This window comes from Coregonus lavaretus (genome assembly GCF_964263955.1).
Source record: "Coregonus lavaretus genome assembly, chromosome: 23".
NCBI lineage: Eukaryota > Metazoa > Chordata > Actinopteri > Salmoniformes > Salmonidae > Coregonus > Coregonus lavaretus.
Genome location: NC_140010.1, coordinates 10,518,268 through 10,545,888, shown reverse-complemented (window position 1 = coordinate 10,545,888; position 27,621 = coordinate 10,518,268). Strand labels below are relative to the sequence as shown.

The following is a 27,621-nucleotide window of genomic DNA, read 5'->3' as shown; positions in this document are numbered from 1 at the left end:
AAGAAGAGTCATCCTTAGGAAATGGCACCGGTCCAAAGATGGAGCCTGTCACTTGGCGTCCACCTCCTTCTTTTCTCCTTTTCTCTCTCTCTCCTCGCTTTGCTTCCTGTGACCCTATCGGATTTGTTTTGTGATGTCAGCGATTTATCGACCTTGGTGTTGTCATGCCCTTGTCCACGAGGGAGAGGGAGCAGAATGATACAGCAGATTTACATTCTGTCTGTGTGAAGAATACAATGGTTAGGAAAGGGCAAAAGGGGCCACGTTTTTCACAAAATGCTCTGACATGCTGAGAGACTGAACTGCCTCACCAAAAAGGATAGTCACTGTCCTGCTGTGGGCCTTACCACAATATACAGGCATAGGGTCATAGAGATCACATTACACTAAACAAAAATAAACGCAACATGCAACAATTTAAAAAAATGTACTGAGTTACAACTCATATAAGGAAATCAGTCAATAGAAATTAATTATTTCTTCAGCCATGGATAGGCCTGGGAGGGCATAGGCCCACCCACTGGGGAGCCAGGCCCAGCCAATTAGTTTTTCCCCACAAAAGGGCTTTATTAGACAGAAATACTCCTCAGCACCCCCGCCTCAGACAATCCTGCAGGTGAAGAAGCCGGATGTGGAGATCCTGGGGTGGCGTGGTTACACGTGGTCTGCGGTTGTTCTCTAAAACTACGTTGGAGGCGACTTATGTAGAGAAATTAACATTCAATTCTCTGGCAACAGCTCTGGTGGACATTCCTGCAGTCAGAATGACAATTGCACGCCCCCTCAAAACTTGAGACATCTGTGGCATTGTGTTGTGTGACAAAACTGCACATTTTAGATTGGCCTTTTAGTGTCCCCTGCACAAGGTGCACCTGTGTAATGATCATGCTGTTTAATCAGCTTCTTGATATGCCATACCTGTCAGGTGGATGGATTATCTTGGCAAAGGAAAAATGCTCACTAACAGGGATGTAAACAAATGTGTGCTCAAAATTTGAGAGAAATAAGCTTTTTGTGGGTATGGAAGATTTCTGGGATCTTTTATTTCAGCTCATGAAACATGGGACCAACACTTTACATGTTGTGTTTATATTTTTGTTCAGTATAAATTACTAGAAGCTATTCTAATACCTAATTCTATGCATAGGGTAATATTAGGGTAATAGTACAGCATGAATACGTACACTGAGTATGCCAAACATTAGGAACACCTGAGTTGCACCCCCACCCATTCTTGATACACACGGGAAACTGTTGAGCGTGAAAAAGCTGTCATGGAAAGAGCATGTGTTCTTAATATTTGGTATACTCTGTGTATTTCAGTTCAGAGCTGTAGTCTTCTGAAATAATTTTATGATGAGTTTATATATACAGTGTTGATACTGTATTCACTCACCTGCATACTTTTCACACAAAAAAAAAATCAATAAAGACCCCTGCGGGCGAACAACGTCACACAACGTTGAATGTACATTTGATTGGTCCCCTGTAGCTCAGTTGGTAGAGCATGGCGCTTGCAACGCCAGGGTTGTGGGTTCGTTTCCCACGGGGGGGCCAGTATGAAAATGTAAGCACTCACTAACTGTAAGTCGCTCTGGATAAGAGCGTCTGCTAAATGACTAAAATGTAAAATGTAAATATCATAGGCACTTGTCATCTCCCGTCTGGATTACTGCAACTCGCTGTTGGCTGGGCTCCCTGCCTGTGCCATTAAACCCCTACAACTCATCCAGAATGCTGCAGCCCGTCTGGTGTTCAACCTTCCCAAGTTCTCTCACGTCACCCCGCTCCTCCGCACACTCCACTGGCTTCCAGTTGAAGCTCGCATCTGTTACAAGACCATGGTGCTTGCCTATGGAGCTGTGAGGGGAACGGCACCTCCGTACCTTCAGGCTCTGATCAGTCCCTACACCCAAACGAGGGCATTGCGTTCATCCACCTCTGGCCTGCTGGCTCCCCTTCCTCTGCGGAAGCATAGTTCCCGCTCAGTCCAGTCAAAACTGTTCGCTGCTCTGGCACCCCAATGGTGGAACAAGCTCCCTCACGACGCCAGGACAGCGGAGTCACTCACCACCTTCCGGAGACATTTGAAACCCCACCTCTTTAAGGAATACCTGGGATAGGATAAAGTAATCCTTCTACCCCCCCAAAAAAAAAAAAAAAAAATTGTAAAGTGGTTATCCCACTGGCTATAGGGTGAATGCACCAATTTGTAAGTCGCTCTGGATAAGAGCGTCTGCTAAATGACGTAAATGTAAAATGGGGCGAGACGCCCCCTGGGGTAAGATGTGCCCTCCCTGTAATTCCCACAAAAAACACGGTCACAATAAAAAGTTCCTCTGGCTGCCACTAGCCTTGAACTACAAATCCTGTGTCAACATTTTAGAAGTCACTCCATCAAAACAGAGTTAGTGATCTAATTGTCATTTAGTAAAAATTGTAAATATAATCCAATGATCAACTGCAGCCATGTCTGTATTGTTACCTAAGCAAGGCCATCATCCACCTACAATCTCTAAACGTTGCTTGTGTGTAAATTTGATCTTGGGGTCTTAACCCCGTCGGCCTACTGCTGAAAAATTATAGCCCCCCCAAAATAAATCAGATTCACTTACGACAATCTTTTGAATAGCTTTACCATTGCATGAACACCTGTTGTGACTATCAATATTAGCAAACTATTTATGCCAAGAGAAGAAAGCGTTACAGTTCAAGTGTAAACAGGACACTGGGTAGTCCAGAACATGAAGTAGTCACAAAACACTGAGCGCTCACATGCCATAACTTACATTGTTCATCATAAGAGACATGGTGATACAGTAAGAATCAAACAGCTTCTTACAACCAGATGGTCACCTCTTGGCTAGTTTGTGTGGATACCTGCGCTGCACTCCTGGATTTACGGTACAGCTCATCAGGAGCATAGCATTTTTGACAACCACCAGAGACAAAAACCATTGTGAAGTACTCCATTTATTGAAAAACGCTGAAGTCAAAGGACTTCATATCCATATGGGGGTTGTAGTTTCTACCACTTCTCCAAATGTACTGGAAAGGGCTGCACCCTTCCGGCCTCCTACAACAGGCAGATGGCAGTGAGACAGAAACCCCTGTAACAGGTTGAAGAATTGTTAGTCACATGCAGCTCATTGCCATTGGGGATGTTACAGTAAAATGCCTCCCAATAACCAGAACACACCTGACAAGCGAAGTGTTCCAGACCATTACACCATCCAGTCAACTGTGGATACAGAACACAATGAGGACAGATTAGTAGGTTACAGGTTCAAGTTAATTTGGCATCAAAGCTGATACACTTTGCTTTTAAATTGTAAACTATAGTCTTGAAGGCCAAAAAAATAAAAATCACCAACCTTGGTCTACAGTAGGATACTTTATGGATTCACTGGGGATCTGGGTTTCAGAGTGTCCCACTATTGTGAGCGGTCCAAGGACAGCGTTTTGAACCAAGCCCTGGGGTTCTGAAGAGAAAAGTTACTTCAAGCTGCATTCCCATAAGAAACTCAAGAATGATCAGCTCAAATTAATATGGAACTTGACAGTTTATTCAGGCTTGAAATGAAGTGCCTCAAAATACCTGAATGCAAGCCCCTCTTCAACCGAGGCTTGCAACTGGATTCACAGCACTTGCAGAGGACACTTTGAGACGGGTCATCCAGCAGCTCCCATCTACAAATAAAAAGAACAAGGTTACAGAGCTGTTGCACTGGCACTACCGTCATTATGGCCCAATGTTAAAGAATGTGACCAAAACTGTAATACTAACCCTCCAGTCTCTTTAATGTAGTGGCAAGCCTTCTTTTCTTTATCAAGAACCTCAGGGTCCCATGCAACAAGCTTGCAATGGATATATACCTGGGGTGAAGTAAGAGAACAGTCAAGACCTACAGTATGAACAACCCAGTCATACCGAGAACTTGTGGGCCACTCACTTCCTCGCCGAGGGCAAACTTGAAGGACTGCAGGTAAAGCAGGATAGCAGACGAGTGGTACCTAGGCAGGAACCTGGAGTTCCCAGTCTTCCCATCTGCAAGGCAACTGAAAATGCATTGTGCAATGAGCAGACAAACAGAACTTCAATCCAGCAAATAATCACACCAGACAAGCCAACATTCTCAATATGTTGTTGGGATGAATCTGTCCCCTACATCAGCGTTTTCCCAACTCAGTCGCCCCTCCCTCCCCTGGGTGCAAGTTTTGGTTTTTGCCCTAGCACTACACAGCAGCTTAAAATAAGCAACACTTGATGAGTTGGTTATTTGAGTCAGCTGTGTAGTGCTAGGCGGTCAAAAACCGAAACATGCACATTACCAGGTCTGGTACATACCCCTTGTTGGTGATTATTGGGTACACCAGACTCTCAGACTGCAGTTCTGGTGTAGTGGCCGCCACACACTCCTCCATGAGCAGCAGCAAGGGCTGATGGTCCTTCTGGTCCACTGCTGCCCAGATGGGGATGAAAGAGCCCAGGGGGAACAGGCTGGTCTTGGCCAGACCAGTAAGGTCTTCTACATGCAACAGAGAGGGGGTGCAATACATATGTACCATACATCCACAGGTTTCAACTCACGTCAGGCAGTGTCCTCTGCTAGGCATTTATTTACCAGGTAAGTTGATTGAACATATTCTCTAACAATGATATTGTAGGAGTCACTCACCATTGAGGAGTGCCATATGGAAAACCAATCCTCCATGACCCTCAGCACTACCAGAGGCAGGGATAAGGAATTGGGGAATCCATCCCTCAGGTCTACATACAGGGGGAATGTATGGTTTAATCATTACAGTTAAGGTGACAAAGGCTTAGGAAGATTTGATTCCAACACCATTGCTACGCTGCGCCACACCAACACTGCACCCAATAGAGCCCTCAACTCAGTTCCACTACATTTTATTATTGTGCCCCTCTAGTCAGGGACTGATTTAGACCTGGGACACCAGGTGTATGCAATTAATGATCAAGTAGAACAGAACCAGCAGGCGCCAGACCACTTAGGGTATGAGTTGAGTACCCCTGGCATAGATGGTTACCTTGTGTAAACACACTTAATGTGGTGACTAATAGCAGCAGGTTTGGGCTTTCGGTCAGGTCTGTAAGTCAGGTTGGTTGAGTAGATGTGTTTTTTGCCAGTCACCTGGGGAATGGAAGGAGACTCATTAGTCTTCGCAGGATCCAAAATAGTATACATTGGGTCAAGAGTTAGACATTACCCGTTTCTTGATTGCACAGCCATTGAGGTTGTAGTGGAATGTCGCTTCCCCTTCTCCAGTGGGAAGAACAGAAAATTTGGATGGAACGCAGTGTCCAAGGAAGAGACGGGCAGCATTCTCAACCAACTCTGGACTGACCTTCCATGTCACTTTAATGGAGCGTTTCTCACAATCCACACTAAAATCTAAAAATTTAATTTGACAATATCATCACTCCCATCTCAATAGCCAACATCAACACAACTTGGTTAGTCTGTTAGGTTGTCAGCATGAGATAAGTAGCCAATTGAAGTTTACATGGTCTCAGCGCTATATAATGTGTTCATTATTAGACTTACCGTCGTTGGCAGCCCTTGCTGCTACAACAGCCAAAACGATTGCACATTGCCACAGGAGAGACATGACTGAATGATCTAGGAGTGGCTGAAACTAGAAATATTTATGGACCAATTGATTCTAATTATCTTAATGCTGAACATCTGTGAGAGTTCAAGAAGTGATAATTATAGACCTAAAAACTTAACAACATCATCAGTTTTTGTATTTCTTGGTCAAAAAACATCCTTGAATTTTTACGGTTTTAAAAGTTACATTTGTAATAGTCACATCTTTTCCCCAGAAAGTAATTATTTGCGAAGCGGAACCAATGTCTCACAAAACACGATGGACGGACGGAATAGTGACTTACACAGGAAGTAAAGTTGAATCAAATGGTTGAAGAATCTTTGGTTTGCTCAATTTGGCAACAATACCACACTAAATGTGGATGAGTTTTTTTTTTTATCGATTTAAAACGTATTTTATGCGACAGTCAAAATGCTGATCAAGGTTAAGGTAAGACCAGCCATTTAATCGGTGGCCAAGCCCGCTAGTTTACAGACTGAATGATCATCTCATCGCCGATCTAGCTATCTGCCGTAGCTAAATATATTAATTGATTTAAAAAGCGCTATATAGTGGACATCGCTGCAGGCCATTGGCATTGAAACAGTCATCCCCATATAGAATGTAGAGTTCGCTAACGTGAACTATACGGAACAAAAAATATAAACGCCACATGCAATAATTAACGATTTTTATGAGTTACAGTTCATATAAGGAAATCAGTCAATTTATTTAATTTCATTAGGCCCCAATCTATGGATTCACATGACTGGGCAGGGGCGTAGCCATGGGTGGACATAGGCAGGCCCACCCACTGGGGAACCATGTCCATCCACTTGGGAGCCAGGCCCAGCCAATCAGAATGAGTTTTCCCCCACAAAAGGGCTTTATTACAGACAGAAATACTCCTCAGTTTCATCAGCTGTCATGGTGGCTGGTTTCAGACGATCCCTCAGGTGAAGAAGCCGGATGTGGAGGTCCTGGGCTGGCGTGGTTACACGTGGTCTGCGGTTGTGAGGCCGGTTGGACATACTAACAAATTCTCTAAAACGACAGCTCTGGTGGACATTCCTGCAGTCAGCATGGCAATTGCGCGCTCCCTAAAAACTTGACACATCTGTGGCATTGTGTTGTGTGACAAAACTGTACATTTTAGAGCTACATTTTATTGTCCACAGCACAAGGTGTCAAGTGGATGGATTGTCTTGGAAAAGGAGAAATGCTCACTAACGGATGTAAACAGATTTGTGCAAGTAATTTGAGAGAAATAAGCTTTTTGTGCATATGGAACATTTCGGGGATCTGTTATATCAGCTCATAAAACATGAGACCAACAATTTACATGTTGCGTTTTATATATTTTTGTTCAGTATAACTAATTAACGTTAGGTAGCTAACTAACTATATGCTAGCTAGGTGTTACTACCTAACTAAATTAAATTATATGGCCATCGTCCTATGGTTGAGCTGCTTTGCTCACCCCAGTCTACATCAAAATCTAGACAGGATACAAGGCCTCACTCAGTACAATAAACAGGTGCTGTAGAACCATAGCCATTATCCACTAACATAGACCTAACCTTATAAGATGTTGCTGTTTATTGCAATATGGTATTTTATGCTCTAAAATGAACAATTATTTTACTGTTACAGACTCTCACTGGCAAAGAAATAGAGATCGACATTGAGCCCACAGACAAGGTATGAAACATCTACATTACTCTGAAGGTTGATATTAATCTCATGCGTTTGCTTTCCATGTGTAATATTTTGATTACTCATGTCAGCATACATTGCTGGGGAGTGGGGAGTCATGTCTAGATGTTCTATACCATTTGGCCATCAGATTTGCCACCAATGCTCCTTATAGGACACATCACTGCACTCTATACTCCTCTGTAAACTGGTCATCTCTGTATACCTGTTGCAAGACCCACTGGTTGATGCTTTTTATAAAACCCTCTTAGGCCTCACTCCCCCCTATCTGAGATACAGTGGGGGAAAAAAGTATTTAGTCAGCCACCAATTGTGCAAGTTCTCCCACTTAAAAAGATGAGAGAGGCCTGTAATTTTCATCATAGGTACACGTCAACTATGACAGACAAATTGAGGAAAAAAAATCCAGAAAATCCCATTGTAGGGTTTTTTATGAATTTATTTGCAAATTATGGTGGAAAATAAGTATTTGGTCACCTACAAACAAGCAAGATTTCTGGCTCTCACAGACCTGTAACTTCTTCTTTCAGAGGCTCCTCTGTCCTCCACTCGTTACCTGTATTAATGGCACCTGTTTGAACTTGTTATCAGTATAAAATACACCTGTCCACAACCTCAAACAGTCACACTCCAAACTTCACAATGGCCAAGACCAAAGAGCTGTCAAAGGACACCAAAAACAAAATTGTAGACCTGCACCAGGCTGGGAAGACTGAATCTGCAATAGGTAAGCAGCTTGGTTTGAAGAAATCAACTGTGGGAGCAATTATTAGGAAATGGAAGACATACAAGACCACTGATAATCTCCCTCGATCTGGGGCTCCACGCAAGATCTCACCCCGTGGGGTCAAAATGATCACAAGAACGGTGAGCAAAAATCCCATAACCACACGGGGGGACCTAGTGAATGACCTGCAGAGAGCTGGGACCAAAGTAACAAAGCCAACCATCAGTAACACACTACGCCGCCAGGGACTCAAATCCTAGTTGCATCCAAAGAACACCATACCTACTGTGAAGCATGGGGTTGGAAACATCATGCTTTGGGGCTGTTTTTCTGCAAAGGGACCAGGACGACTGATCCGTGTAAAGGAAAGAATGAATGGGGCCATGTATTGTGAGATTTTGAGTGAAACCCTCCTTCCATCAGCAAGGGCATTGAAGATGAAACGTGGCTGGGTCTTTCAGCATGACAATGATCCCAAACACACCGCCCGGGCAACGAAGGAGTGGCTTCGTAAGAAGCATTTCAAGGTCCTGGAGTGGCCTAGCCAGTCTCCAGATCTCAACCCCATAGAAAATCTTTGGAGGGAGTTGAAAGTCTGTGTTGCCCAGCGACAGCCCCAAAACATCACTGCTCTAGAGGAGATCTGCATGGATGAATGGGCCAAAATACCAGCAACAGTGTGTGAAAACCTTGTGAAGACTTACAGAAAACGTTTGACCTGTGTCATTGCCAACAAAGGGTATATAACAAAGTATTGAGAAACTTTTGTTATTGACCAAATACTTATTTTCCACCATCATATGCCAATAAATTCATAAAAAATCCTACAATGTGATTTTCTGGAAAAAAAATGTCTCATTTTGTCTGTCATAGTTGACTTGTACCTATGATGAAAATTACAGGCCTCTCTCATCTTTTTAAGTGGGAGAACTTGCACAATTGGTGGCTGACTAAATACTTTTTTTCCCCACTGTACCTACTGCAGCCCTCATCCTCCACATACAACACCCATTCTGCCAGTCACATTCTGTTAAAGGTCCCCAAAACACACACATCCCTGTGTCGCTCCTCTTTTCAGTTCACTGCAGCTAGTGACTGGAACGAGCTGCAAAAAACACTCAAACTGGACAGATTTATCTCCATCTCTTCATTCAAAGACACTCTTACTGACAGTTGTGGCTGCTTCGCGTGATGTATTGTTGTCTCTACCTTCTTGCCCTTTGTGCTATTGTCTGTGCCCAATAATGTTTGTACCATGTTGTGCTGCTGCCATGTTGTGTTGCTACCATGTTGTTGTTATGTCGTGTTGCTACCATGCTGTGTTGTTGTCTTAGGTCTCTCTTTATGTAGTGTTGTGGTGTCTCTCTTGTCGTGATGTGTGTTTTGGCCTATATTTCGTAATTGTTTTATCCCCCGTCCCCGCAGGAGGCCTTTTGCCTTTTGGTAGGCCGTCATTGTAAATAAGAATTTGTTCTTAACTGACTTGCCTAGTTAAATAAAGGTTACATAAAAATAAAATAAATAAATATCCCAGTAATGACATTTAGCTTATGTGCTCTCTTGTACACATATGAAGGTGGAGAGAATTAAAGAAAGAGTGGAGGAGAAAGAGGGGATTCCACCTCAACAACAAAGACTAATCTACAGTGGAAAACAGATGTAAGTAATCAACCCTTCCGTCACAATCTTGTCATGAAACATCTGCTCCATTTAATCAAGTGGCGGCATTACATCTTGGATGTAACACTTGTTTTATCTGCTCCCATCCTTCTCAGGAACGATGAGAAGACCGCTGCAGACTACAAGATCCAGGGAGGCTCAGTTCTGCATCTGGTCCTAGCGCTAAGAGGAGGGCTAGTCTGCCACTGTCCCAGCATATACCTCATCTTCTAGTGGGCAGTGGGGCCGGCCTTGTGCCAACACACAAGTTTCTGTCATCGTCACTCACACCATGTTGCAACACAGAGCAGCAAATTGCCAGAATGGTGTGGCACTAAAATCCTTATGCCTCCTGGGCCTAAGCAAACAAAGGACTTTCTGCTATGTAATTCTTCTGTGTAGATTGTTTTTGTAACCACCTCTGCTTTATGTTCCAACAGTGTAAGTGGGACACACAGTGCGAGAGTGAGTTTGGACACTGGTATTTTGCTTGTGATTAAAAGATCAAGTTGACTGTTTTTGTTTTGAAGTACGTGGCTGTATGGCTGCTATTGTATGAGTGTGTGATTTAGCAGTGCATTGTAAAACTACTTTCCATATATAGGCAGTTATAGGAATTCTAAACTCATTGAGGTTTGATAACCTTTAATTGGAAATAACACATGGGAGTCGAAGACAATGCACACAACAAACCAAATTCTCTTTCCTGGTCTCCATTTCTCCCTCTGGTTCCTTGAGTAGTGGTCTGAAGGATGGATGTTTTGCTCTAATTGCACTGAATCCCATTTTCAAGAGTACCATTGTTAATATACACAAACCAGTCAATGTTCTATCAATGCAAGTTATTTTAAAATACAATTGAGTGGGCAGCCAGTAATATGGCCCAGATGTTTGGAATATTGGAAAGTTACCACATTTATTTTCTATTACTACTTTTGTAATCTTGTGGAGGCACTTCTCAAATATGCATCAGCACATGTGTGTATCAATTATTTGGTATTGCAACAAGATTTGCAATCTCATACAACCCAAGACTATCTAGTGTTAAGATCATGAGTCACCCATTGTTTGTTTTTTTAGCTGAAAGAGTTTGGGTGTTTCCCCTAGATTTACTTTCCCTGGGCATAATAACTCAATAAGCTAAAGCTAGGGGAAACACTGGTCAGGACTACCTACTGGCACTGATGCTTCACAAAGACACAGCGATCTGGGGGAGTTACATACCATTCACAGACAAAACAGCAACTCTCACCTCAACATAAAGTCAATATACACATACACCATAATACCTCAGCTCTAACAGGGGGTTCTGAGTGACAGGCACAGGGGAAGAGAGAAGCAGATGGTAAAGAGAGGTAGGGAGAAGCGCACACCAATGGAAGGCATGGAAGTATAGATAAGGCGTAGTGTTAGGGGATGCTGATCATGTGGCTCAGATAGACCAGAGAGAATTGTAACAGTGAGCCACACCAGTAGGTAGGTCAGTGGTCCTGGAGTGAAAGAAAAATTGTCAAGCTTTTACTAGTTTACAAGGTTGCATGAGCCAAGACTTCAAGCTACTCTCTTAAAATGTATCACGACAGACCCCTTTCATGTGGACAGTCATGATCTTCTGATTGGAGTCCCATTGGCTCAGGCAGACAACTGCATATTACTGTTGTTGATTGGGACACAGATGATGACCTGTAACTCTGGAAATATACACCGAAGCTAGTACCATGTTCAGTAGTGTCATTAATACCGCTACTTATCCTATGGGAAATCTAATACCAGTAGTCCGAACAGGAGCTGAAAAGGTAGAATGGTGACAATGGCTTTTAGGGTGACGTCTCTTGAGAGTTCATCTACATGAATCCCTGTCAAACTGTAGGGGGACAGTTTCCACAGTTCACGAGGGTCATTTAGAAAAATAACAGAATTAAGTGTCATTTGAAAAACATCAGCTTGGATTGACAGAGCATCAGGTTGTAGTGTAGAATAGTTGATTGACAGAGAGGATCCCCTCTGTATGATTGACAGGCAGCTGTTAGGTAGAATGGATCCCCACTCCTGGGCCTGGTCGGCTGTCGATCCTTCCATGTACATTGTCTGTGTTGATGAACAGGTTGATTGCAGCGGTCATTACCAGGCGGGGCTGGGGAAGGAGTCGATCTGCACCATGTCCTGGCAGACAGAGCCCTGGCTGGTGTAGCACACACGAACCCTAATCTTCAGACTCACCTGGGGGGGGGAAGTGAATGTTTAGTCCATTGTGGGTGTGCCTATGAGTGTGTGGTGACCATGAACTGACTGAATGAAGACCCACCTTGTTTGGGTTGTTGAGGAGCACAGTCTGGGTCACCTGACCTAAGCCATGTGCAGGGATGACGTCACCACTCGGAGCCTTCATCTGTAACTGGACGCTCTGAGGTGGATGGGAGTGCGAGACAAAGATCATGAACAGCCTATAACTAGGGCCCAGAGTTCTTCCTGGTCCGGTTACATGGTCTAAAGGACCCTACTCATGACATACAAGCTTGGAATACCAAATACAAAGGTAGTCTGACAAAGAGAGGGGGAAGCAGACCTTGGGTACTGCTGCTTGCAGGGTGAGGCCAGTGATGTCCCCATCAGTGGAGTTGGTGGCAGTGAGGGTAACGGTCATCCCTGTGTCTGTCTGTCTGTCAGTCTGTAGTTTCAGAGTCACACCGTTCTTCTCATACACTGTAACACTAGGTGGTGCTATGGAAACACAAATAAAAAATCTGTCACTGGGAATCATGGAATTCAACATCAAAAACAGATTATCATTTAATTACATTATGAAGATGTACTGTATATTTTGTATAAAGCTACAGATGTGTTCATTCCAAAACAGTTGATATTTGACTCCATCTCGCCCTCCATCTATCTCTTTGCGACCCCCTGCTCTGCCCATTGCCCTCTTTCACTCTCCCGCTCTCCCTTTCTCAGCTGTTGTGTGTCTCACCAGGTGTGACATCCAGGCCTCCCAGCAGGTCCAGTAGGTCTCCCCCAGCCGTGCTGCTAGCAGGGCCGGGTGCTGTGCTGGACAGGGACGGGCTGGGCTGGAGAGGCTCCCCAGAACCACCCAGCAGGTCCAACAGATCACACACCTTGACAAGGGGAAATGATGGTAAAGATTCCACAATGTGTAACATTCGAGAAGTTTAGCTTGAGAAAGTGCACACACAGTATACAATATTAGGTCAGTTCTATTCTTCATATCCAGATAGCTGAAATACCAAAGTGTATTGCAGTCATTTTCATCACTTACCTGATTAGAAGGTTCCTGGGACAATACTATTTCCTGTGTCAGTTTGGTTGGCTCCAACTCTTTGATAGTTGTTGATTCTCCATTGGTATGTCCCGGGGAGCTTTTGTCAATCACCGGCATTCTCTCCAGCACTGCAGCCCTGCGAGCACAGAGAGCTCTCTTAGCAGTGTATTGGGGTGGGATATCGTGGCTACCATGATAAAAAGCACCACTCACTGGCACTGTACTCATACATAAATATAATACTAAACTCAGCAAAAAAACAAACGTCCTCTGACTGTCAACTGCGTTTATTTTCAGCAAACTTAACATGTGTAAATATTTGTTTGAACATAACACGATTCAACAACTGAGACATAAACTGAACAAGTTCCACAGACATGTGACTAACAGAAATTGAATAATGTGTCCCTGATTAAAGGGGGGGTCAAAATCAAAAGTAACAGTCAGTATCTGGTGTGGCCACCAGCTGCATTAAGTACTGCAGTGCATCTCCTCCTCATGGACTGCACCAGATTTGCCAGTTCTTGCTGTGAGATGTTACCCCACTCTTCCACCAAGGCACCTGCAAGTTCCCTGACATTTCTAGGGGGAATGGTCCTAGCCCTCACCCTCCGATCCAACAGGTCCCAGACGTGCTCAATGGGATTGAGATCCGGGCTCTTCGCTTGCCATGGCAGAACACTGACATTCCTGTCTTGCAGGAAATCAATCACAGAACGAGCAGAATGGCTGGTGGCATTGTCATGCTGGAGGGTCATGTCAGGATGAGCCTGCAGGAAGGGTACCACATGAGGGTGGAGGATGTCTTCCCTGTAACGCACAGCGTTCAGATTGCCTGCAATAACAAGCTCAGTCCGATGACGCTGTGACACACCGCCCCAGACCATGACGGACCCTCCACCTCCAAATCGATCCCGCTCCAGAGTACAGGCCTAGGTGTAACGCTCATTCCTTCGACGATAAACGTGAATCTGACCATCACCCCCGGTGAGACAAAACCGTGACTCGTCAGTGAAGAGCACTTTTTGCCAGCAACGGTGGGTTTGTGCCCATAGGCGATGTTGTTGCCGGTGATGTCTGGTGAGGACCTGCCTTACAACAGGCCTACAAGCCCTCAGTCCAGCCTCTCTCAGCCTATTGCGGACAGTCTGAGCACTGATGGAGGGATTGTGCATTCCTGGTGTAACCTGGGCAGTTGTTGTTGCCATCCTGTATCTGTACCGCAGGTGTCCGTCCTGTCTCCCTGTAGTGCTGTCTTAGGCGTCTCACAGTACGGACATTGCAATTTATTGCCCTGGCCACATCTGCAGTCCTCATGCCTCCTTGCAGCATGCCTAAGGCACGTTCACGCAGATGAGCAGGGACCCTGGGCATCTTTCTTTTGGTGTTTTTCAGAGTCAGTAGAAAGGCCTCTTTAGTGTCCTAAGTTTTCATAAATGTGACCTTAATTGCCTTCTGTCGGTAAGCTGTTAGTGTCTTAACGACCGTTCCACAGGTGCAAGTTCATTAATTGTTTATGGTTCATTGAATAAGCATGGGAAACAGTGTTTAAACCCTTTACAATGAAGATCTGTGAAGATATTTGGATTTCTACTAATTATCTTTGAAAGACAGGGTCCTGAAAAAGGGACGTTTCTTTTTTTGCTGAGTTTATATGTATGATTGGCTAACATTGGAAATAGTATACGTATATTATTGGTTGTACCTCATGTGGTCGTATTTCTTGAATAGAGCGTTATATTCCACTGCCCTCTGCTGGAGTTCCACGTCGATGCAGCTGCCGTAGATGCTGACGATGCTCCTAATACGACTGCCAGAGAGGTACAGGGGAGAGAAAAACAGCAGGAAGCAAGAGCTATTTTAGTATTCTCTGGATCAGCAATGTAGAGAGTCAAGTCAAGTCCCAAGGCCCCATGCAGTGGGCAAAACTGACACAGCAGTTTTCAGTAGTTGCTGTATAGTGGTTCTAGCAGTGTACCGAGGAGTGTGTGCGAAAACTATGCTTACTCCACGTTATGTGTTATGCGTGTGCTGAGTTTCATGGTTGCCGTGAGAGCGAAGCCCCTGGTTGCCGGTGACGACATATGTGACTGTAGAACTGTTTCCAAGGCGTCCAGGACATCATCCTCTGTCACCTAAGTGCAGGACAGAAAACAACAACTACTGCCTCGGTTTTATGACAATTACTACTGTATTGTCAATTGGTATTAACCATGACTGTGTTACAACAACCAAAGCATGTACCTGAACAGGTTCTGTCTCCTCACACTCTCCTCTCAGAAGCAGGTCTCCATACTCCCCAATACACCAGCATGCCACCTGTACCAGGGATTGCTGAACACACACAAACAAACGTTGCACAGTTCCACAGCTGATAATCGAGTATAACCAGGGCCTTGAGGATTTCCTGACCAATAACACAAACACATTCATCCTAAAGCCATACCACTGAGATGTCTGTAATCAGGGCTCTGTACAGCTTGTGGACCGTGTAGCAGTGTAGTTCTGTTGCTGTTGTAATGAGCTGGATCAGGTTGGGCACCGTCTCATCCCTCACGTCACCCCCTGCCTGAAAGAGATGGTACTACAGTCAAACACAGGACTGCCTAGTAGAGGGCTTCACGGATCCACCTGTACCCGAATACCTGAGACCCGATCCGGGACCTGAGCGGGTCCGTATCCAGAATTCTAAATAATGTCACGGGTCTGGGTTGGATCTGACTGTCACGGGTCTCGGGTATGTGTAATTTTAACTGACTTGTCCGGAAGGACCCGTACAGATCCGAACGCGACTGCTGCAGTAGAGAGAGAAATTCTATAATTTATGCTGCTGCTCTTGCTTTTTACAGAGGCGCGTGTAGCTTGTTGTTGGCCAATCATAAGTCATCAAAGCGCCAACAGGCTTCAGTCATAGAGCCTCCATGTGTGGCAAAAGTGAGGAGATATCTAATCAATGGAAGATGGAAATAAATGACAGAATTGAAAGTTAAAGGAGAAGGACAGGCTACAAAGAGCCAACAGGTAGGCTGCTACTTAATATTCTGAATGGAGTTGTTGTTATTTGTAGCCAACTGTGTAGGGTGAGAAAGCACATGCAGACTCAATTACTCTAGCTAGCTTGCTTAACTAGCTTCTCCCGGTTTGATGCAGTCAAGACAGGTACGACGTAATCATACTGGATGATAAATAACCTAGCTATGGCAGCTATCTACTATAGCACGAGTCGACTTGATTGGTTGCCATCTCTCCCTCCTTCGACTTGGTTGGTTGCAGTCTCTCATCTCTCCCTAACTCCACCTCCTCCCAGTGTCACTCGCTCACACTCAGATTACAAACACTGCACAGTCCCTGCTAGAGCAGCACCTCTCTCTCCCTCTATCAGCTCTGGTTAATAAAGTATCTTATAATGTTCACTCACTCGGATCGGTCTGGATCCGACCAAATTAACTAGTTGTCCTCGGGTCCGTTCGGAACGGGTCTCTATATTTTAAAATTGTATTTATGTATATCAGGTCCGTGTGGGAAAGCCCCAGGTCCATTTCGAAACGGGTCCTACTTTCTTGACCCCTGAAGAACTCTACTGTCTAGACTAGAGTCAAACAGTGGCAATGTGGGGCGGCCTAGTTTCTACCCAGACGGCTTGAGGTATAGGCTAGTGGGGTGGTAAAAGTGTGATACATCATGGGGGTATTTACAATAGCTAGTCATAGTTAAAACAAGTTGTAGAGTAGCGGCTCTGAACCCAGGTGATTGTGGTGCAGTACAGTGTCAGTATTTACCGTGGTGAGGACATGCAGGATGGTGTCAATGTGCCAGCGCTGAGAGGGAGCATACCTGACAGAGACACAGAGACAGACTTAGTGGTCAGTGTTGCGGCTCAGACACAGATACAGACAGACAGTCACAGAGACTGACACACAGGGAGGGCAGGCTACTGGCTAGGCCTGTGTGTGTTTTGTGGTAGAACAGCCAGATAGCTGAGAGACATACAGACACTAAGAGCAAGACAGAAACACAGTAGCACATCACACAAAGAGACAGGGAAACATTCATATAGACAAAGACACAAAATGAGACATCCCAGCACACAGAAACCACAAAAAGAGACTTGGTGGCATAGAGATTTTTAAAGCCCATAGGCAGGCGAGGTCCAGCCCAGTACCTCTCTGCAGCGTTGAAGATGCCTGAGGTGGTGTGTGCTCGGAGCTCTGGGGGACAGCTGGAGAGGAAGAGGAGAAGCTCCTTCATCAGAGAGCGGATGTTGACAGCTGAAACCAGGGCCAGAGAAAGCTCCAACGCCCGGCTGAGGGATAAACATCAATAATATAACTACATACTGTTTGTTGTTCTCTGCATTACCAGACCTCCTTCCATCCTAGCTCATGAATAGGAGGCACATGGCTAGCTGGTAAGACAGGTTCAGAAATCACAACAGTACCGTTTGACAGAAGCATCCTGGTCCTTCAGGCAGTCCACTATGGTCCCCCTGTGACGCTGCACTGCATTGTGGTCCGTCTGAACAATCTTCTGAAGGGAAGTCATGGAGATGTACCTGTGCATGAATAAAAAGAAACAGACATTCAGACAAGTTATATTTGTGTGAGGGCTGTGAATTTATCAACACAATTGGTGCACGCATACATTTAATGGAACATATACTCTGCTCAACCAAGCAACATACGTTATTTTCTTCTACAACTATCATTTCCAAGATCTCCCATCTCATGTACAGTTGAAGTCGGAAGTTTACATACACCTTAGCCAAATACATTTAAACTCAGTTTTTCACAATCCCTGACATTTAATCCTAGTAAAAATGCCCTGTCTTAGTCAGTTAGGATCACCACTTTATTTTAAGAATGTGAAATGTCAGAATAATAGTAGAGAGAATGATTTATTTCAGCTTTTATTTCTTTCATCACATTACCAGTGGGTCAGAAGTTTACATACACTCAATTAGTATTTGGTAGCATTGCCTTTAAATTGTTTAACTTATGTCAAACGTGTCGGGTAGCCTTCCACAAGCTTCCCACAATAAGTTGGGTGAATTTTGGCCCATTCCTCCTGACAGAGCTGGTGTAACTGAGTCAGGTTTGTAGGCCTCCTTGCTCACACACGCTTTTTCAGTTCTGGCCACACATTTTCTATAGGATTGAGGTCAGGGCTTTGTGATGGCCATTCCAATACCTTGACTTTGTTGTCCTTAAGCCATTTCGCCACAACTTTGGAAGTATGCTTGTCCATTTGGAAGACCCATTTGCAACCAAGCTTTAAGTTCCTGATTGATGTCTTGAGATGTTGCTTCAATATATCCACATAATTTTCCTTCCTCATGATGCCATCTATTTTGTGAAGTGCACCAGTCCCTCCTGCAGCAAAGCACCCCCACAGCATGATGCTGCCACCCCCGTGCTTCACGGTTGGGATGATGTTCTTCGGCTTGCAAGCGTTCCCCTTTTTCCTCCAAACATAACGATGGTCATTATGGCCAAACAGTTCTATTCTTGTTTCATTAGACCAGAGGACATTTCTCAAAAACAGTACGATCTTTGTCCCCATGTGCAGTTGCAAACCGTAGTCTGGCTTTTTTATGGCGGTTTTGGAGCAGTGGCTTCTTCCTTGCTGAGCGGCCTTTCAGGTTATGGAAGGATGAACCAGACTTGGAGGTCTACAATTTTTTTTCTGAGGTCTTGGCTGATTTCTTTTGATTTTCCCATGATGTCAAGCAAAGAGGCACTGAGTTTGAAGGTAGGCCTTGAAATACATCCACAGGTACACCTCCAGTTGACTCAAATGATGTCAATTAGCCTATCAGAAGCTTCTAAAGCCATGACATCATTTTCTGGAATTTTCCAAGCTGTTTAAAAGGCACTGTCAACTTAGTGACCCACTGGAATTGTATACAGTGAATTATAAGTGAAATAATCTGTCTGTAAACAATTGTTGGAAAATTTACTTGTGTCATGCACAAAGTAGATGTCCTAACCGACTTGCCAAAACTATAGTTTGTTAACAAGACATTTGTGGAGTGGTTGAAAAACAAGTTTTAATGACTACAACCTAAGTGTACATCTCATTCCAAAATCATGGGCATTAATATGGAGTCGGTCCCCCCTTTGCTGCTATAACAGCCTCCACTCTTCTGGGAAGGCTTTCCACTAGATGTTGGAACATTGCTGCGGGGACTTGCTTCCATTCAGCCACAAGAGCATTAGTGCAGTCGGGCATTGATGTTGGGCGATTAGGCCTGGCTCGCAGTCAGCATTCCAATTCATCCCAAAGGTGTTCGATGGGGTTGAGGTCAGGGCTCTGTGTAGGCTAGTCAAGTTCTTCCACACCGATCTCGACAAACCATTTCTGTATGGACTTCACTTTGTGCACGGGGGCATTGTCATGCTGAAACAGGAAAGGGCCTTCCCCAAACTGTTGCCACAAAGTTGGAAGCACAGAATCATCTAGGAATGTCATTGTATGCTGTAGAGTTAAGATTTCCCTTCACTGGAACTAAGGGTCCTAGCCCGAACCACGGAAAACAGCCCCAGACAATTATTCCTCCTCCACCAAACTTTACAGTTGACACTTTGCATTGGGGCAGGTAGCGTTCTCCTGGCATCCGCCAAACCCAGATTTGTCCGTCGGCCTGCCAGATGGTGAAGCATGATTAATCACTCCAGAGAACGCGTTTCCACTGCTCCAGAGTCCAATGGCGGCAAGCTTTACACCACTCCAGCCGACGCTTGGCATTGCGCATGGTGATCTTAGGCTTGTATGCGGCTGCTCGGCCATGGAAACCCATTTCATGAAGCTCCTGCCAAACAGTTCTTGTGCTGACGTTGCTTCCAGAGGCAGTTTGGAAATCGGTAGTGAGTGTTGCAACCGAGGACAGACGATTTTTACGTGCTACGCACTTCAGCACTCGGCGGTCCCATTCTGTGAGCTTGTGTGGCCTACCACGTCGTGGCTGAGCCATTATTGCTCCTAGACATTTCCACTTCACAATAACAGCACTTACAGTTGACCGGGGAAGCTCTAGCAGGGCAGAAATTTTACGAACTGACTTGTTGGAAAGGTGGCATCCTATGATGGTGCCACGTTGAAAGCCACTGAGCTCTTCAGTACGGCCATTCTACTGCCAATGTTTGTCTATGGAGATTGCATCGCTGTGTGCTCGATTTTATACACCTGTCAGCAACAGTGTGGCTGAAATAGCCGAATCCACAAATTTGAACGGGTGTCCACATACTTTTGTATATAAAGTGTATCTGGTGAAATTATATGACTGCATTCTGAGAGAATGATCCTATCTGCTCTGAGCCAGTCTAGCAGCTCTTCAGCAGCCGTCACACTACCACAGGGACAGGAGGTTAACCCTGGGACCAGAACAAAATAGCCTGCTGGGCCAGACAGACCCTACTGGGACAATCCCAACAGAAAGTATGCCTCAGAACAAACAGATAAAAAGGAAACTGATACGTGAACGTAGCCCACGACGTACAGAGAGCCCACAACCCGGTCTGTCATTGTAAGGCCTCTAGCTAAATAATCACAGGAATAGACATTGCTGACCGTGTTTAGACTGATCAGAATCCAGACATTTGTCTGCCTCAGGCAACAATAAGCTTCTAGGCAATGGGCTAGAAACCATGAAAAAGAACCAGATGAGATCAAAGGAAGAGAGAGAGGGAAGGAGGGAGAGTGAGGGGAGACTAACCGGATGTTCCTATCATTGTTCAGAAGAAATCTCCCCAGGATGTTCACAGCCAGGACCTGTCACACACAAAAAACACATATTAGATACTGTTGTACAGAAATGTTAGCTACATTAGCCTCTATCACTTGTAGCACATTCAATAGATGTAAAATGTACAAAAACAAGAAATTACTTGACGCTATCATACGTGGCACTAACCCTCAAGCCACTTTCTGATTTGATGTCCATGACAGTGAGAACAGTTTCATACAAAACAGCACTGCCTGCAGTCTTGCTGCTGTCTGTGTTCGTAGCCACCTGAAGGTCAATAATACATAAGCTGTGATCAAAATCTAAATAGTTCATACAACAACAACCCTGCATGACTATTTACTGATTCAAATACTGTACCTGGGCCAGCAGGTCATTCATGGCATCACTGGCTGTATCATTATTGCGCCCCAAGATCCTCAGTAACCTAAGAATGCGCACCTAATGATGGAGAAAGAAGGAAGAGAGAGTAACATGTAGGTTCCTCCCCAATTTCAATCTTGTCTTATCGCCTCCCCAACAGGCTCGGGAGGCGGAGATCGGGTCATGTGTCCTCCGAAACATGACCCGCCAAATCGCGCTTCTTAACACCCGCCAGCTTAACCCGGAAGCCAACCGCACCAATGTGTCGGAGGAAACACTGTTCAACTGACGACCGAGGTCAGCCTGCAGGCGCCCTGCTCGCCACAAGGAGTCGCTAGAGCGCGATGAGCCAAGTAAAGACCCCCGGCCAAACCCTCCCCTAACCCGGACGACGCTGGGCCAATTGTGCACCACCCTATGAGACTCCCGATCACGGCTGGTTGTGGTACAGCCCGGGATCGAACCGGGGTCTGTAGTGACGCCTCTAGCACTGCGATGCAGTGCCTTAGACCGCTGCGCCACTCAGGAGGCCCCACAAATTGCTTGTTTTTACCCCGACTCCAATTCACCTGGTAAAATAAATCATTCAAAACACTGACCTGCAGGAATGGGTCACTGATCCCAGCCACGTTGTGTTCTGGAGAGTAACCCGACATCACCAGGCCTTTCATCATCTGGACCAGCTCCGGCACCGCCTGGACCAAACACACACAGGGCAGGAGTCAGGCTCACAGACCATCTAGGGTTGTGGGAGAATGTGTTCTGTTTTTGGCATTGGATGTTACAGTGTTAAACTAAATATATACATTTCAAGGGACTGAAATGTAATGTATCATGTTAGTGGATGTACTGGAATGGAGTGGGATGAGGTGGGTGTGTGTCTTACCTTACGAAACTGCTCTAGAGTGTCTGGGTTGCGCTCACACAGCTCAGTGATCAGAACCACAGCTCCATGTAACACCCCTGCAATCGGACCAAACCATTAGGACAGGGGAATAATTGCCACACTGACACCATTTACTATACTATAACATGCATAATAACAGCTCACAGTCAAAATGTATGACTACGTACTGTCCTCAAATGTAAGACTGTGAAACAGGTAGAGACGGACAGCTTGGCACAAAGGAGCAGACAGTGAACAGCTGTTTTGATTTTGTTTTTTTAAACAGATAGCTGGTAATAAAATACAAAAATGGATAGATGAAAGTGACTCACCATGGTTCTTTTCAGAGAGCAGGGATCGAGCTGCAGGGGTGAACAGCTCTCCTAGCTCTGGTACTTTTCTCACGATGTGTACTGCACAAAGAGCAGCCTGAAATGTCAATGTCATCACGATCAGCTTCATAACAAAAATAACCTTCAACATCAGTGCACATGATTGTTTACGTCAGTCTGTTGCAATGCAGTGTTTGACAGTAGTGATCAAGATGGATTGGTTTGTGTTTCTGCATTACCAAGCTCAGCCATGATGGAAGGAGTGGTGGTGTGTGTGTGTGTGGGGGGCTACACACAGTGCTCACCTTCTTCTTGATGTAGGAGTTCGAGGCTCTGAGGAGACGGTCGATCTCTGGGGCTAGGTCTCGACACATCTCAGCTGAGCCCATACAGGCCAGAGTACACAGAGCCAGAGACTGGACATATTGACTGCTGTGGGACAGGTCACTGAAACACACACAGGGAGAGAAGGATGGGGGTTTAATGTCAATTTCTCAATTGCTTTGTGCTCAAGTAGAGGCTACTAGACCACTAGTTCAATGTTTAACTAATGACTACATTGATCGTACACAGCCTAGACATGATTATGGAACTCTAGACAGATCCAGTTCCAGATGATTATCAGAGTTCCGTTTGTCTGACTGCGTCAGAGTTCTGTCTGTCTTATATTTCCAATTTCATTGTAAAATGTCAGATAAAAATTGTCCTTACTTCTTGATGGAGTTAGTGATGAGCAGGCTGGCATCCTGTTTCTCGTCTAGAAGCATCATGGCACCCAGGTACCCAACACGTTTCTCATTGTACCGAGGGCTTGCAATCAGACGCACACACTCCATCTGAGACCAGATAGGGGGTCGGAGAATTGATAGGATACAAATATACCAACTCTACAGAGTCATCCCCTGACATCTGTTATGTATACTGAACAAAAATATAAACGCAACATGTAAAGTGTTGGTCCCATGTTTCATGAGCTTAAATAAAAGATCCCCGACATTTTCCATATGCACAAAAAGCTTTTCTCTCAAATGTTGTGCAGAAATGTGGTTACATCCCTGTTAGTGAGCATGTATCCTTTGCCAATATCATCCATCCACCTGACAGGTGTGGCATATCAAGAAGCTGATTAAACAGCATGTTCATTACACAGGTGCACCTTGTGCTGGGGAAAATAAAAGGACACTTTAAAATGTGCAGTTGTGTCACACAATATAATGCCACAGATGTCGCAAGATTTGAGGGAGCGTGCAATTGGCATGTTGAATGCAGGAATGTCAACCAGAGCTGTTGCCACAGAATGTAATGTTCATTTATCTACTATAAGTCGCCTCCAATTTCGTTTTAGAGAATTTGGCAGTATGTCCAACTGGCCTCACAACCACAGACTACGTGTAACCACGCTAGCCCAGGACCTACACATCCGGCTTCTTCAACTGCGGGATCATCTGAGACCAGCCACCTGGACAGCTGATAAAACTGTGGGTTTGCATAACCAAAGAATTTCTGCACAAACTGTCAGAAATTATCTCATCTACGTGCTCGTCGTCTTCACCAGGGTCTTGACCTGACTGCATTTCGGCCTCATAACCGACTTCAGTGGGCAAATGCTCACGTTCGATGGCCACTGGCACGCTGGAGAAATGTGCTCTTCACGGGTGAATCCCGGTTTCAACTGTTCCGGGCAGATGGCAGACAGCGTGTATGGCGTAGTGTGGGCGAGCGGTTTGCTGATGTCAACGTTGTGAACAGAGTGCCCCATGGTGACGGTGGGGTTAAGGTATGAGCAGGCATAAGCAACAGACAATGAACACAATTGCATTTTATCGATGGCAATTTGAAAGCACAGAGATACCGTGACGAGATCCTACGGCTCATTATCGTGCCACTCATCCGCCATCATCACCTCATGTTTCAGCATGATAATGCACGGCCCCATGTCACGTCAAGGATCTGTACACAATTCCTGGAAGCTGAAAATGTCCCAGTTCTTCCATGGCCTGCATACTCACTAGACATGTCACCCATTGAGTATGTTGGAATGCTCTGTATCGACATGTACGACAGCGTGTTCCAGTTCCCGCCAATATCCATCAACTTCGCACAGCCATTGAAGAGGAGTGGGACAACATTCCACAGGCCAGTACCAACAGCCTGATCAAATCTAGGCAAAGTAGATGTGTTGCGCTGCATGAGGCAAATGGTGGTCACACCAGATACGGACTGGTTCTTTGATACACACCCTTACCTTTTTTTTAAAGGTATCTGTGACCAACAGATGCATATCTGTATTCCCAGTCATGTGAAATCCATAGATTAGGGCCTAATGAAATTATTTCAGTTGATTGATTTCCTTATTTATTTGTTAAAAAATGTAACCTTTATTTAACTAGGCAAGTCAGTTAAGAACAAATTCTTATTTACAATGACGGCCTACACCGGCCAAACCCGGACGACGCTGGGCCAATTGTGCGCAGCCCTATGGGACTTCCATCTGTAACTCATTAAACATTTTTGAAATTGTTGCATGTTGCGTTTATATTTTTGTTCAGTGTAGCTACATACTGTATATATTTTATATGATGCTTGTTTATTTTTTATTTAAAAATGCTTTGAGATTCTGTAATGGAAAGCGCTATAGAAGCTAAATAAATTATTCTTATTATTATTATTGTCTTAAGAGCACTGTTCACTACCTGACCGAAGTGGGCGGGGTAGCCCAGCATGTGCACATACAGCAGCTTTGCCAGGTTGTGAGAGCGAGTCCCATTGTCAGCCTGTCTAAACTGCGCCCGGATGGCAGCACACTCCCTCTGGATCACACCACGTTCCTCTCCCTGTGTACGGGCTCCTCTGATCACCCTGATCATCTCCTGCAGACGCACCGAGGGAGACATGGCTCTGCGTGTATGTGTTTGTGTGGGACAGAGAGAGAGAGAGGGAGGGTCAGGATGAGCGATGTTCAACAGTTCCAACAACATCAACAAAAGTCCTTATTACCTGCCTGGTTCACCGACACGTATGGCAAATGACATAGACATACAAGAAGACTGTAATCTGAACGGGAAAATGTATTTGAGTGTCGGTCCATGCAAGACTAATAAGAACTAATAAGATTTTCATGAGCGCCTGTAAAAGCACTCGCATTTCCTGTACAGTCATGAAGCACAACATTATTACTTCCGAGGTGCAGGTGCGGTTAATGATACACCTGAGAAGGTCTCTAATTCGTTTTTAAATAGAGCAGCCGTTCAGTCATTAATTACAGTGAAAAGTAAAATACGAAACAACAAGCCTTACATGATACAGGCTGCTGTGAAATATAAGACAGTGACGTCAATTTAATATTGATACAGTCAATGTAGCTATCGAATTCATTCACCTAACTAGCACTGCTAGACACAACACACGATGTTTTAATGCTGTGTTGCAAGCGAGGAACCACAGCTCTTGCATATAAATTCAGTTCGTTAGGCGATCTACGTTTAGAACATCTTTAATAGAGAAGAGATGTCAACCATGCATTTATTTAGCCAGCTAACTAATGCTCGAGGATAACCTCCGATTACATGGGAGCTTGATGCTAGTCGCTTACCTTCAGAAAGTGAAAACGCCCCTATAAAAATACCAAGCCGGTTTCTTTACTCAATAAACGGAGATGTGTCAACATTCATTAAACTCTTGCCTCACAAATGAATGGGCAACTAAAACTACTCAGCGGCTATCTTGGCTGGACGCCTAATGTACGACAGTACCTAAACCCATAAACTTCATCTGAAAAACATAATGGCAGCATCACTTCCGAAATCGGATCTCTGACAAGGCTTGAACTCCGCCCCTTAGGCAAGGAAGGAATTATTTTTATATATACATACACTAGATGACTGGTATGGGGCGCTGTGTTGAAGCCCCTTGCCTCCATCTTGGCATTCCCTCACCGGTGTAAAAAGAATAGCTATAGAAATGCATTTATTAATATTTACATTCATTTTAGCCAAATTTGTTCTATTACAGACACCTTGATGAATACTTCTGAATTACATTATGTGAGCTAAACACATAAAAAAAACTATATATTAAAACATCTTCCTTAAAGTATATATTTTTTTTATTACTAATATTACTGTCCCCACTACAACAAAAACATACCTAAATACATGTAATTTTGTTTTACACATTTAATTGAAATACTGTAGAATTCCATTCATTCCTATGGAGGACTGCTCCTATTGGGGGTTGCCAATATGGCCGACCGGTGGCTTCAAAGCCTCTCAATGGCCAATACATAGCATTAGCAATCCAGGGTTTATATACATCATTGCTTGGAACACTGTATATTTTTTATAACTAAACCAAGATAGACCACAGCCTGTCGTTTCCAATGGGAACAGATGAGTCATAGTGGGCAGAACAAGCAAGGGGGTGGGCAGAGCCAAGCACGAGCTACCGAGATCCTATTGGTCCGTTCTAGCATGCATCTGCATATTTCAGTGAGGGAACGTCTACTCTGGGAAATGCGCGTGTGCAATAACTCAATTCGCCTTTGCGCTCCTTCTAAACAACGCGATTTTTTACAACTTTGGCAAAGGCTAAAGTCTACAACACGTAGTCCACTCTGTTCATAACAGATTATAGTGTTGGGAACAGAAAACTGTATTGAGATCAAATGTTTCATCGATGATAACATTTGCAGAATGTAGACCAAAATCCATCTCCTTCCATCTTCTCCCACTGCCAGCCGCTGGGCTTCCTCTCACTACCATATTTGACAGTGAGTGTAAACGCCAAGCAGATGCTTCATATTTAGACATCCAGTGAAATATCTGTCTCATTGTTATATCTGTGACTGTAGGCTACGTAGAGGTCGGTGTCATTGACAACAGTATTCAAACAGTTTATCGTTTATTCTAGGAACCAAACAGAACTGAATTTGTCCAATAGAAACTCGTTTTTGTTGCAAAACGTTTTGCAACAGACGAAATGCTTTGCAACAGAAAATGACTAATGAATACACCCCAGGTGGATAAACGCTTGATGAGGCATCTACTACAAGACCATGGTGCTTGCCTACGGAGCTGTGAGGGGAACGGCACCTCCTTACCTTCAGGCTCTGATCAGACCCTACACCCAAACGAGGGCACTACGTTCATCCACCTCTGGCCTGCTAGCTCCCCTACCTCTACGGAAGCACAGTTCCCGCTCAGCCCAGTCAAAGCTATTCGCTGCTCTGGCACCCCAATGGTGGAACAAGCTCCCCCACGACGCCAGGACAGCAGAGTCACTGACCACCTTCCGGAGACACTTGAA

The 27,621-nt window shown here is 44.7% G+C and overlaps 3 protein-coding genes across 3 annotated transcripts; 1 reads left to right on the top strand and 2 right to left on the bottom strand.

Annotated features, from left to right (window-relative positions):
• Positions 1–3,224: 3,224 nt before the first annotated feature.
• Positions 3,225–5,617, bottom strand: LOC311098867 (zona pellucida sperm-binding protein 3-like; the record flags this gene model as incomplete). The annotated part of the gene is made up of 7 exons (XM_084139430.1): positions 3,225–3,241; positions 3,599–3,690; positions 3,788–3,876; positions 3,954–4,059; positions 4,349–4,529; positions 4,680–4,771; positions 5,571–5,617. The coding sequence occupies 7 exons, from the start codon at positions 5,615–5,617 to the stop codon at positions 3,225–3,227; spliced, it is 624 nt and encodes a 207-aa protein (XP_083995556.1).
• A 296-nt stretch (positions 5,618–5,913) lies between these two features.
• Positions 5,914–10,236, top strand: LOC311098980 (ubiquitin-like protein NEDD8). Its single transcript, XM_084139552.1, has 4 exons — positions 5,914–6,066; positions 7,270–7,317; positions 9,636–9,718; positions 9,835–10,236. The coding sequence occupies exons 1-4, from the start codon at positions 6,049–6,051 to the stop codon at positions 9,950–9,952; spliced, it is 267 nt and encodes an 88-aa protein (XP_083995678.1). The 5' UTR covers positions 5,914–6,048; the 3' UTR covers positions 9,953–10,236.
• Positions 10,237–10,346: 110 nt separating this feature from the next.
• LOC311098979 (AP-1 complex subunit gamma-1-like) lies at positions 10,347–26,131 on the bottom strand. Its single transcript, XM_084139551.1, has 22 exons — positions 25,910–26,131; positions 25,011–25,215; positions 23,029–23,153; positions 22,623–22,764; positions 22,318–22,414; positions 21,986–22,062; positions 21,699–21,794; positions 21,097–21,177; positions 20,905–21,003; positions 20,707–20,762; positions 17,434–17,547; positions 17,158–17,298; positions 16,775–16,829; positions 15,442–15,564; positions 15,240–15,329; positions 15,003–15,130; positions 14,701–14,805; positions 12,993–13,131; positions 12,687–12,831; positions 12,285–12,439; positions 12,024–12,122; positions 10,347–11,938 (listed from the first exon to the last, which is right to left on the bottom strand). Exons 2-22 carry the CDS (start codon positions 25,209–25,211, stop codon positions 11,840–11,842), a joined length of 2,367 nt encoding a protein of 788 aa, XP_083995677.1. The 5' UTR covers positions 25,212–25,215; positions 25,910–26,131; the 3' UTR covers positions 10,347–11,839.
• Positions 26,132–27,621: the final 1,490 nt, after the last annotated feature.

Excerpts from the sequence above, each read along its gene's own strand:
- LOC311098980 (XM_084139552.1), top strand. Across the intron at positions 7,318-9,635 it reads ACATTGAGCCCACAGACAAG|GTGGAGAGAATTAAAGAAAG; the intron begins GTATGAAACATC and ends ACACATATGAAG. Across the intron at positions 9,719-9,834 it reads ATCTACAGTGGAAAACAGAT|GAACGATGAGAAGACCGCTG; the intron begins GTAAGTAATCAA and ends CATCCTTCTCAG.
- LOC311098979 (XM_084139551.1), bottom strand. The coding sequence starts at position 25,211 with ATGTCTCCCTCGGTGCGTCTGCAGGAGATGATCAGGGTGATCAGAGGA. Across the intron at positions 22,765-23,028 it reads ATCACTAACTCCATCAAGAA|TGACCTGTCCCACAGCAGTC; the intron begins GTAAGGACAATT and ends TGTGTGTTTCAG. Across the intron at positions 21,795-21,985 it reads CTCTAGAGCAGTTTCGTAAG|GCGGTGCCGGAGCTGGTCCA; the intron begins GTAAGACACACA and ends TGTTTGGTCCAG.